The sequence below is a fragment of the Atta cephalotes genome, assembly GCF_000143395.1.
Source record: "Atta cephalotes unplaced genomic scaffold scaffold00048, whole genome shotgun sequence".
Lineage (NCBI taxonomy): Eukaryota > Metazoa > Arthropoda > Insecta > Hymenoptera > Formicidae > Atta > Atta cephalotes.
In genome coordinates, this window is record NW_012130112.1 from 1,408,006 (window position 1) to 1,420,192 (window position 12,187).

Consider the following 12,187-nt stretch of genomic DNA (forward strand, 5'->3'; position numbering starts at 1 on the left):
ATATATAACAATTTCGTGAAATATATTACACATTCAGTAACTGAAATTAATAACTACCTTTCTATGATAGAATTAATTAATTATTGGGTGCGTTTCAAATTACACATGAAGCTCATATTATTTTATCCTTCATTCTTCGTTGAACAAAAGGGACAAATGATGCATCATGCACTTTGTGCGTAATTCGGAACACTCAGAATAACGTAATTACTTAAATCTCTATTAATCCTTATAGGATGTAATCAGGTGCTCTCCATTATATTCATTTTTATATTTTGATATATTCAACTGTATGTTACATATCATTGATACGTATTTCAGAAACTGCTGATATACATTTGTATATTCGATTATTCGCAAATTATATTTATTGCTGGTCCGCAATAAACGAAAGCATGCTCAACTCTTAAGGTAAATAGCACTGCCCCTCCCATTTAACTAAATCTTATTGAATAAATTATATATAATAATGCAGGCTAGGCAGCGTATAAAAAACTGCTTGTGTTCTGCAATCTATTCTCTCATATCCTAGATATTACAATAAATAAAACGAAAATGCAATATTAATTACAATTATGTGAAACGTATATACATAATGTATATACATACAAATCGTCAATTTATGTTGTCCATCGACAAGATTATCAATCGCTCTGAAACCTATCATTCTATCGTCGTATGATTATAGAAATTATAAACTGCTCTCTAAATTGCTGTTAGATATGTATATGTGTGTATATATGTGTATTATAAATGTGACTTGGTTAACTGAAATCGATAGTATTATTGAGCCCAACTATTTGGTACGATTATATTTAAATCAAGTAATAAAAATCAATAGAAGCGTATACCAATTGAGGGTGCGACTGAAATATCCTTCTCAGACACACACTTTATTACAGCGCAAAAATATCGAATTTTTTTTATTGTACACAGACAATGCTTCTTCAAATTTCCCGATTATAAAAGATTATAAACAATAGAAATAGAATTACGAAAATGTAGAACAATAATTGCGATTGAGTTAATCTCGGTATACGCGTGCACGAATAAATGAAAGATATGGAAACGGAATTCGTCTTTCAGTGATCTCCCCTTTTTTTCTATTGGATTTTGGTGAATTCACCACATGTTTAGAGATAGAAGATATAATTAAAATAATTACTAAGGATATTGGTAAGAGTATTTTCTAGGTATTTTCTATTGTTTAAGTTTATTATTACAAAACTTGATATCAAATCTGAAAACCAATATTCCTTGTCATGTCTCGGAGTTTACTATGTCTATTATTCATTCTAGAGTTCATTGATTGTTCATTTAAATCATCTTGTTGTATCTTATCATATTAATAGAACTTATATTTGATAATAAAATTACTTTTATTTTGAATATAAAATTCCGATGTTAATTTATTTAAAAAATAGATTAGATTGATGCAAATATTTAACAGAAAATATGTTTATAAAAAAATCCATTTCCTATTGTAATCTATGGCTTCACTTTTTGTATTTCAAAAGAAATGTGCTCGGAAATATGTGTTATCGCTTCCCATCATTTTCTTATATTGTCAATTTCGAATTCATTAGAATATGACAGAAATCTTATAATAACTTATTTATCTTTATAATTTTGATAGAATTTATTAATGAACAACTTTTTTATTAAAATTTTTTTTTCGTAGTTAATTGTATAATCATTAAAGGGAATGTGAAAGTATCTCATCGTACAATAGAGAAAAAAATTATTCATCATGCAACAATGATGATTCAAAACATATCTTATCGTAAAATTATAACAGAAAATGTTTTATAATCTATTATAAATTTTCAATGACAAAAACGAATGCAGATTTTTTATCATTATTATTATGTATTACTATGTATATTATATATTATATATTACGATTAAAAATTTATTGTTATTTATCATACGTGATTCATCATCATGATACATACACTATTTAAAAATATATTTTATCGTGAAGTTATGGAAAGTACACAAGACGTAGTGAATTCTATTTCTCATAAATAATAAAAACCCCACAGGATAGAATAAAAGATGAACATTAAATGAAATTTTTCTAATATAAAGAATTACTAATATAAAGAAAAAAAATATTAATGAAGTGATTTCCTTTGAATGGAAGTAGAAGTTCTCATAATTGGCTTTAAAGTAAAAATAAATGAAAAATTTTGACAAAAAATTTTGAGTTTTTATTTCTGTATAAAAATTAATTCAGGAAGTTGTGATAAATCCTAAAAGTTATATGTGTTAAAACATATAATTAATACAATAATATTCGAAATATTATCAAAAATGTCAAAACCTAAATTTACGATAAATTTTTATGATTATTAATTATAAAAAAAAAACAATATTGTAATAAACAGAATATTTATGAAAAGAAACAATATAGAATCATTTGTGTAGATATTTTTATTAATAATAATAATAATTAATTGAAAGTAATTAATTGAAAAACATTATCTATACACATTTAAGAATAATTTTATTCATCTTCAATTTTACGAGTTACAAATTGTCTTTTTATTTCAAATGTAATAATACCAACAGCTACACCAACATTTAAGCTATCAATGCCATTAGTTAATGGTATATTAACACGAGTGCAATTTCTTGAACGTAATAATTTACATGATTCGAGATTTATACCCTCAGTTTCTCCACCAATAACAAATACTACTTCTTTTTCTGTAAAATCTAATGCATAATAAGGTTTAACTGGAAGTTGAGATACTAACTGTTTTACTAGCAATTTAGTTTTTGCAGTTGATTTATATGTTTTAGTTTGATCTATCAGTTCGTTTATTGTATTATCTTGAATTTGTTCATTATGCGCATCTAGATTATCTTGTTTCACATAATTATCATTAACTTGGATAGAAAAGCCTTCATTTGTGTCTGGATTCATTTTAAAATCTGTCAAAACATTTTCATTTGCTATATTGTTGTCGGCTAGAAAAATTGCAGATTCATCACTTATTAACGTTGGAATTTCATCCCATGAAATAGATGTAAATATTGGTAAGCGAAAATGTGCACCTATAGCACTGCGCAAAACTTTGGGCTCCCATAAATTCACACATCCTAAAGTACAAAAATCTGAATTAATGAAAAACTATATACTATGGAATAAGTCAATTGATAATAGTGTAAAATACCTTTCATTAATAATAATTTTTCGCAACCAACAGCAGCAGCTGCTCTTATAATAGTTCCCAAATTTCCTGGTTCTCTTATATTGTCACAGATAATAGTCAAAGGTATAGCATTCTCAGCAGGTTCCTTAATATCTACATCTGGGATTTCAAAAATTCCTATACCAAAAAATATAAAAATCAAAATTTATATATATATATATATATTTGATAGATTATTGTTAATTGTCAGTAATCTCCTTCGAGATCTATGAAATTATAATGTTTACCAATTATTCCAGGAGAAGTTGTTAAATTGGACCACAACTGAATTGTACGATATGGAATTTTATATAATTTTACTTCCTTTGGAAGTGATAGTGGCAATACGTCGGATAATCTGCTGAAAAATATTACTTTTGGTACTATTCCTGCCTGAATTGCATCTTCAATTAATCGAAAGCCTTCTAATAGCATTTGACGATTCTTTCCTCTTTTCTTTTTTGTCTTAACATCTACCATTAATGAGCTGAAAAGTGAAATACATATGTATTGTTTACAGAACTATACTTTTTAGAAGTCGTTTGAGCATTATTCAAAAAATTATACCTTATGAGTTTATCATCTGCATCAAGAGCTATATATTTTGGTTTTGTAGTAGTACTTTCTTCAATTTCATTTTCTTTTTGCTTCTTTTTTTCTTCCTTTTCAGCTGCATTGATTCTTAATTTCCTTCTACGTGTTCTGCGAGTTCTTTGCTCTTCGATTTTGGTTGTATCATCAGTATCAAAAAGTTCATTTTGATTGACAATAGCAACAGGTCTTCGACTAACCCATTTAGTACTATATTTGCATTTCGTTGTTGATCTTAAATTGATCATTCTTAAAAGTTTCGTGCCGTGAATCGATCTAAGTGATAACTGTACTACACTTAACAACATTCTTATTTTGAATAATCCAAATATCATATACTATTGTTCATTGATATTTACTTTAATAACACTATATTATAATAATGTTTTATGTTTTTATCGACACAATGGTCTATTTTAATCACGTTACTAATTCAAAAGAGAGAGAGATCACAAACTTAAATATCTAAATAGTAAATAAAAACCGCATGTTCTCACATTCGGTATCACGAAGTGATATTGATATTGAGTAATAAGAAGGAGATTCAGATCAAACTTGAGTATCAAAAATGGGCTTAAAACATGAATACTTACACGAAAACACATGGAAAATCGGGATGATGCGATTTGAATGCTATTGCGGCAAAAACTAGAAATATGTACCACACGACACCGATATACTATTAGAGACGGTCGATTCTTATGGAAGTTCGCATGACTATTAAAATTCAAGTGAGATTAAGATTAAGAAATTGATAATACGGTACTAACTTCACGATTTATTAGTTTCGCAGACATGTATATATGTTTAAAACTTAATAATACTTGATTTTTATTAAACTGTAATTTTAATATTATCATCCGAGTTTAATTATCAATAGAAATGATAACTTCAGAGAAAAAATTGTAATTTTTCGGTAATATATAAAATATTATAGCATTAAAAGTATGCATACTTATTTATACAACATATAATATAAATCATAAATTTTTAATAATAATATTGGGAGTACAAATTAGTTCGGTTCGTTTTTTTGTGCATTTATTTCAAAACAAAATGAATGAACAGATCAATTAAAGTATTGTCCATCGCTGCCTACTACTTTTTCCCGTCTCTCAGGCAATTTTCGAATTCCATCTCGAAAAAATGACTCGTCTTTGGAGGCAATCCAATTTTGAAACCAATTTTCGATTTCTGCGAAAGAAGTGAACCGGTGACTTGCTGCATCCTTCGGAACAACCAGTAATCAGAAGGAGCAATGTCCGGAGAATACGGCGGGTGCGGTAAAATCCTATTTGAGCGTTTCCAAATATTTTTTTACAACATGAGACCGAGCGTTATCATGAAGAAGAATAACTTTATCATGTCTTTGCTCGTATTCCGGCCGTTTTTCTCGCAATGACTCGATTCAAACGAATCAATTATATAGCCGATACCGATCGCCCGTAATGAATCGCCCAGGTTTCAGCAGTTCATAATAAACAAGATCCTTTTGGTTCCACCAGATACAGAGCATGATCTTCGAACCATGAATCGGCCGTGATGTTTAGGTCGATGGCAACGATTGACCGGGCTTAGCGTAGTATTTTTTCTTCTTGGGATTATCGTAGAATATCCACTTCTCATCTCCAGTCACAATCCGATGCAAAAAAACCTTTTCTCTGTTGTCTTTGAATCAGCTGTTCGCAAGTGAAAAAAATCGCCTTTTAACGTCTCTCGGTTTCAGTTCATAAGGCACCTAATTTCCTTGTTTTTGAATCATTCCCATGGCTCTCAATCGTACGGAAACGGCTTGTTGAATTACCCCCAATGATTCTGCAAGCTCCTCTTGCGTTTGACTCTGATCTTCTTCGAGTAATACCTCTAATTCTTTGTCTTCGAATTTGTTTGACTATCCAGAGCGAGGCTTGTCTTCAACGTCGAAACCATTCCCTACATGATTTATCAGTTGGAGCAGTGTCATCATAAACTTCGACAAGCATTCGATGGGCTTTAGCCGCACTTTTCTTCCAATTAAAGCAGACAATCAAAATCTCTCGCAAATGCTGCTTGGTTAACACAAAATTCGACATTTCAAAACACAATAAAAATCAAGATTTTTATATGAAACTCAAAGAGATATAAACTGAATATTATTAGCAGATGTTTAACCTCTGAAACCGTCAAAATCAGCTGTCACTATGAACCATTCATAAGCTGGAGCAATCTTTAGAGAAACGGAACTAATTTGTACCGAACTAATTTGTACTCGCAATATTAACAAAATATTTATGTTGATAATAGCAAATTTTTATTAATCGTTGATATTATCGTTCTTCAATTATTCCTAGGCCCCCGGGAGTCCTATCGAGATAGGAATACAAATTTTCTCAGGATCAATCGTATTTAATAATTAAAATATCTTGTCAGTGACGGTATTCATAGGCCGGTATTCAGATCTTATATTCAAGATCGTCTTAAGTACAGTCTTAAGAAATCATAAACCAATCAGAGGGCGTATTAGGATATGTCTTAAGACATTACTTAAGACAGTCTTGAAATAATAACGAACCATAAATACTATATAGTCAATTTTTATATTTGAGACTATCTCATGGGCTGTCTTAAGTACAGTCTTAAGAAATCATAAACCAATCAGAGAGCCGTATATTACTATCTTAAGATATTACTTAACGCGGGATCTACAATAGAAGTCGTAGAGTCTTAAGTTTGTAGAAAATTAACCAATTACAATCGGATATGAGAAGAGTAATCGACTATGATTAATTAATTTTCGATTTACGACCCTATAACCGCTGCGATTTCTATTGTAGACCTCGTACAAGATGATCTTAAAATAAGAAACTACGAATACCAGCCTTTGCCTAAGATATATGAACAATAGGCGAATTCAAGATGACAAAACGACAAAAGGACAAGCATACTTGTCAAGCGAATGAGCATGATTACTTCTTATTTGTGGATTCAACTAATCATGTTTAATTATTTGACAAGCAGACCTAACTGTTTGTCGATTTGAATTTGTTCAATAAACACGTTCAAATCAGACAAAGAATTTTGTCCTAGCTAGCCTGTTCGTTGAGCGATTGAATGTGATTGATTGAATTTATAAGTAATCAATCATTCGACAAACAGACTAGCCGCTTTGTCGACTTGAATGCGCCCATTGGTTGCATTCAGAAAAAAAACACTAGTTACCACTAGCCAGTAAGCGCTTTTAGTTATTCTTTAACATGATTGGTTCGCGCACTTATATTCAGTAAAAAATTAAAGAAGAACGTAAGAACAAATGATCAATTAAAAAATTACTAACAAAATAAATAAATAAATAAATGCTGAATCGTTTATTTTGTATACTTTGTATAATATAAATATATTGTTGAATATATTTAGATTGACCATGCTATTTACATATTTTAATTTATATTCTTTATTTACTTGTTAGATGATAATTTTATATTTTGACAAATAATTTATTCTTGGTAATATATAATGACTATAATAAAATACATTGTGCATTTTAATTTTTAATTTTTTTAAAATTTAATTTTTAAATTTAAAAGATTTAAATTTTCATTATTTTAATTTCAAGATCGTTGCAAAACATTAAATGCAAAATAAGATGTCTTGAGAATCTAGAAAATAAAGTAAGCTAACAATATAATTATATGCTAAATTAAGTAATGCGAAAGAAAAATATTTGTCTTATTATTAGTACTGACATTAGCATAAGAGATTATCAATGATAATGTTACTAAGAAACTACTGGTGAATTTTATAGGCCTTATTCTACGTTTCATAATCATCAATAAATCTTTTCGTTCATTGATTGTTATTAGTATCCAATCTATTTGACATGCTGCTTCACTCAGTCCAGTACTCTGAATAAACGATTAATAATTAAGTCTAAGTAGCACAGCAGCACTTGCAAAGCGTTAAAAAAGCGATTATGTGCGTTTTAGCGCTTTGTTAACGCTTTGTGCTACTTGGGAGGTATCACGAAAAATAATCTATAATTGTAAAACTAGTGCAACATGCAACACAATATTTTTCTATAACACTATTTTTAGTCTATATGTTTCTTTATTGTATATGAAGAAAGTTATTACTACCTTAAGTATTACTTGGTTTCCAGCCCAACAATATACAAAAATCTGTACGAACATGCAAAATGTGAAAATAATTAACTTCGTGAAGTCTATTCAATCTATATTTCATCAGTAATAAGATAAAGAGATACTAAAGATATAAATAAATAATTAAGTTATCCAAAATCATTTATTGTCAATTATTATATTGATATTTGAATATACTTGCCTAATTAAACAATCGTATTTCATTTGAATAATAATCTCTTCTTCGTTGCAGGCTTTGAATAGTTTTTCTTGCAATATTTTGATCAAACTGATAATTTCACTGCGGTGAAATACGGCGGTAATTGCTTTGCAAAATGCGGCAATAGCCGAGAGAAGCATTAATGAATTCGTAGCAAAATCATCTATATTGTCAACAACAAAGACGATATCGATCAATTGAGTTAATACCGAAAAGTTCAACAGATATATTGTAGATAAAGTAAACGCGCTATACAAACACATGGAGTACTTTGAAGACCATTTGATCGGTCGCCATACACCATCGATAGTGTAGAATAAAAATTTGAGAGAAAGTATTTGCATTTCTATGATTGTGCTACAATCGAGTATAGCTAGAAAGTTTATTTAAAAATAATTTTTAGTAAAAACATTATTAAAATAATGAATAATAGTTTATTACATATAAGCTGTGTGACAGAATTTACTTCACTTCCTTCTAAATCTCAATTATCTAAATTCTTCTAAAAAATAGAAAAATAATATTTTATAATTAAATAGAAAAAATTATTTATGGAAATATCATATATATAATAAATACAAGCATGTAATATAAAAACTTTGAAATCAAGATTATGAATTAAAAAATTATGAATTTGAAAATTATGAATTTGAATGAACACAAAATCTCATGTTTAGTTTTTGCCAAATCTGCACGTTCTTGCCACTTCTTCTAATAATTAAAAATTTCAAACACAATTTAATTATTCTTTGTATGTATATTCTTTGTATTCTTTGCATGAAATTAAATTTAATATTTATTTGTTTCTATACAACTTTAACACATATTATCTGCAACACTCAAGACTATCATCTCGTTATTTTAACTTGCATGTATCATAAATAACTTCGAGATATTTTTATAAGCTTATTTTCTCTTGCACTATAATTTTGTATACGAATCACACATATGATAGCTTACATAGCTTATTATATAAGACGAAATATGTAGCTTCGATTCGTACATACAGTCTTTCGTGTTGACGAAGATAATTAATACAGAGCGAATATGACAAAGGTTCTTGAGATACTAAGAAATAATTGGCAACTTTGCAGTCCCATATGGCTTAGTAAAGTTAATGACGGTTATTAAGAACTTATAGCGACTGGCACAGCTGATACTTTCCGTCGATACGAAAATGCTATAATTATGATGTAATTTTGCCATTTGATGGAATTAACGAAGGTTAATATTCGAAGATGTTGCTATGCCCTCCCTCAGGGAAATATGCTTTTGAAGTACCTATTTAATATAAAATTCACATCCAATTTTATTTATAAAATGTATATCGATAGTATTATTGATAGTAACATTGCTGAAGGATAAAATATCTGCAAAACCCATGTTTGACAAATACATATAGTATATATAGAATTACATATAGTAGTATAAAATATTAATTACGTACATAATATTTTCTATTTCAGTGCATGTTATACATTAACAATTGTATGATAAAGCGACGCAGATTCTATTGTACGTCCGTTCTATCGCACTGATGTTTTTCTCGATATATGAAAATGTCGCAATAATATACCTTGTCACGTTTGACGGAATTGAGGAAAATTAATTCCAACATGTTGTATCGTTCTCAGGATATACACTTTCATGAAAGCGTTTATTCGACTCTCGTAAGTTTTTAATAAATTATAAAATATAGTACATATATCACGTAGTATATATAACATACACAACTGTTCGATTACGTTCGTTGGAATAGAATTATCTGATAAGAAATTCGACAATGTACCTATAATATTCTTGAAAATCAAAGAATCATAATAAATTCAATTGAATTTTTTTCTAATATAATTAGGGTCTTTAGTGATTATAAATATCCCTAGATAAAAGAAGATTTGGAAGGAATTAAGAGAATTATATGTTAATAATAGCAAAACAAAGATTACTTTAAATGGTGATTCATATCGAGCTAGAAAAAACGAAGTTATTAAAAACCAGATGTTCATGGAGGTCACTTGTGTATATTACCAAGCGAATTTATGCCAATGATATCTATAGTAAATATGTCTGGAAATCTATTCTATGAAAAGAATTCGATCTATCAACATTTATCGTGTTTGTTTACAGACCAGACTGAAAAGTGAATTGAAAAAAGAATTGAAATAAAAATTTCTGTTACAAAGAATAGTGCAATGCTAGTGACAGTTCATAATCATTAACATGAAAGAAGAATTTATAGGTAATATTTTTTGTTTTAAGTTTTACACGACTGTCTAAACTTTCAAAATCTATTGTTGATAATTTTTCTCATAATGTGGCGCATTCAAAGAAAATGTTACCGCAAAAAACTGAATTTCTTTCTTTTTCAAATTGATTCAATTACACGTTGTTTCAATGTATTTCTCCAATTAGTAAGAGTAGTCGATGAACAATCATGATGATAATAATTATATGTAACCCATACAGCACAGAATTTGCAGCAATAACGCTGCAATGTTGCAGCAACTTTTGTGCTGTAGGGGAATATGCAGTCTATAGATATTTAATTATCATTTACATATTTACATTACATATATTATTATATCTTTTCCTTATATATTGTATTTTTATAAATAATAATCTCCTTTTAACTATATCAACAGACTTGTAAATTGAAAGAACGAAGCAAGATGAATAAATTCAGTAATTACGAGTGATAAAGTTTAAACGTTTCTCTCTATATATTATTGTACAACAGGATAACAAAATGGAATTTCAAGAAAAATTCGCTTTTGTTCATGAAAATGCTGTTTATGATACTATTCCTCTAATTATTATTGGTAAAATGGAAAGAAAATATTCTACAGGTCTGTATAAAGTTTTATGTATTATATCCAATTGAATTTTACTTTATTTTAATAAAAGTGATATAGAATATGTGATTTTAAAACTTATTATAATAATAATATAATTTCTTGATTCAAAAAAGTGACAATTAAAAACAAATTATTTGTTATATTGTTTTATACACACACACACACACACACACACACCACACACACACACACGCGCGCGCGCGCGCGCGCACGCACGCACTTTATAAGTATATAATATATATATACATATGTATATAGTATATGCGTAAAAGTAATAATATATCAAGTAATAATACATCAAATAATTTTAAAATATTTAATAATATAATATCTACGTAGATACAAATAACATATAAAGAAATACCTATACTTCAAAATATTAAATGTATTAAGTATTATATTAGACATATGTTGTTTATTATTTCAGAGAAGATAGAGAATTTAAAATATTACGTTTTCAATCCGTTTTGGATGAAATTCCGTTTATTATTATTTTGGATATTGTGGATTGTATTAATAATAACGATAATAATTTCTTTACTCGCATACTTTTGCTTTACACCCCGAATGTGTCATAGTTCAAATGCATATACAAATATACACAAATAAAAGTAAGTATTATATAGTATATTCAAAAAATTAAAATTTATAATATATATATTTTTTTCATTATAAAAAATACAATTTCGTCGAGAGAAAAAGAATCATTAAATTAATTTTGTGTGCAATTAGTGGACAATTTTTGTCAAAAAGCAAATTTTTCTTAAATAATTAATTTAATTGATAAGAATTTAAGAATTTTTTTTTTCAACAGAATTCTATCAATTTTTTTAGGAAATTTCTTTCAACATTTTTCAATTAATTTTTTTTTATATAACATAATAAATTTTCAATTATTGTTAAATTTATTAATATATTTTGAATATGTTCCAGTATATATACATCGCCTACAAGATGCAATGGAAATGCAATGGCGCATAAATTAGCTTCATTATCGTATTCGTTTTTCACAGTAATAATATTAATACTAAAACTATTAACAATATAGTAAGCAAGAAATGTAGAATTATAGAAAATTATTTTAAAAAATTAAATTGTTATATATTTGTTATACATATATTGGCGTAATTTTACACTAAATGATTATATAACTTTGTATATATACATATATTCTGATTTTTTATTTACAAATACAATTTATATTTA

General features: G+C 27.8%; 1 protein-coding gene across 1 annotated transcript; it reads right to left on the reverse strand.

The window, feature by feature from the left end:
* Positions 1 to 2,488: 2,488 nt before the first annotated feature.
* On the reverse strand, positions 2,489 to 4,245 carry LOC105622727 (rRNA methyltransferase 3, mitochondrial). Its single transcript, XM_012204140.1, has 4 exons — positions 3,768 to 4,245; positions 3,449 to 3,687; positions 3,183 to 3,338; positions 2,489 to 3,108 (listed from the first exon to the last, which is right to left on the reverse strand). Exons 1-4 carry the CDS (start codon positions 4,124 to 4,126, stop codon positions 2,510 to 2,512), a joined length of 1,353 nt encoding a protein of 450 aa, XP_012059530.1. The 5' UTR covers positions 4,127 to 4,245; the 3' UTR covers positions 2,489 to 2,509.
* Positions 4,246 to 12,187: the final 7,942 nt, after the last annotated feature.

Bases quoted from the DNA above. Each gene is read 5' to 3' on its own strand.
- LOC105622727 (XM_012204140.1), bottom strand. From the start codon at position 4,126: ATGATATTTGGATTATTCAAAATAAGAATGTTGTTAAGTGTAGTACAG. The intron at 3,339-3,448 runs GTAAACATTATA...TTTTTGGTATAG, and splicing joins AACTTCTCCTGGAATAATTG to GAATTTTTGAAATCCCAGAT. The intron at 3,109-3,182 runs GTATTTTACACT...TTTGTACTTTAG, and splicing joins AAAATTATTATTAATGAAAG to GATGTGTGAATTTATGGGAG.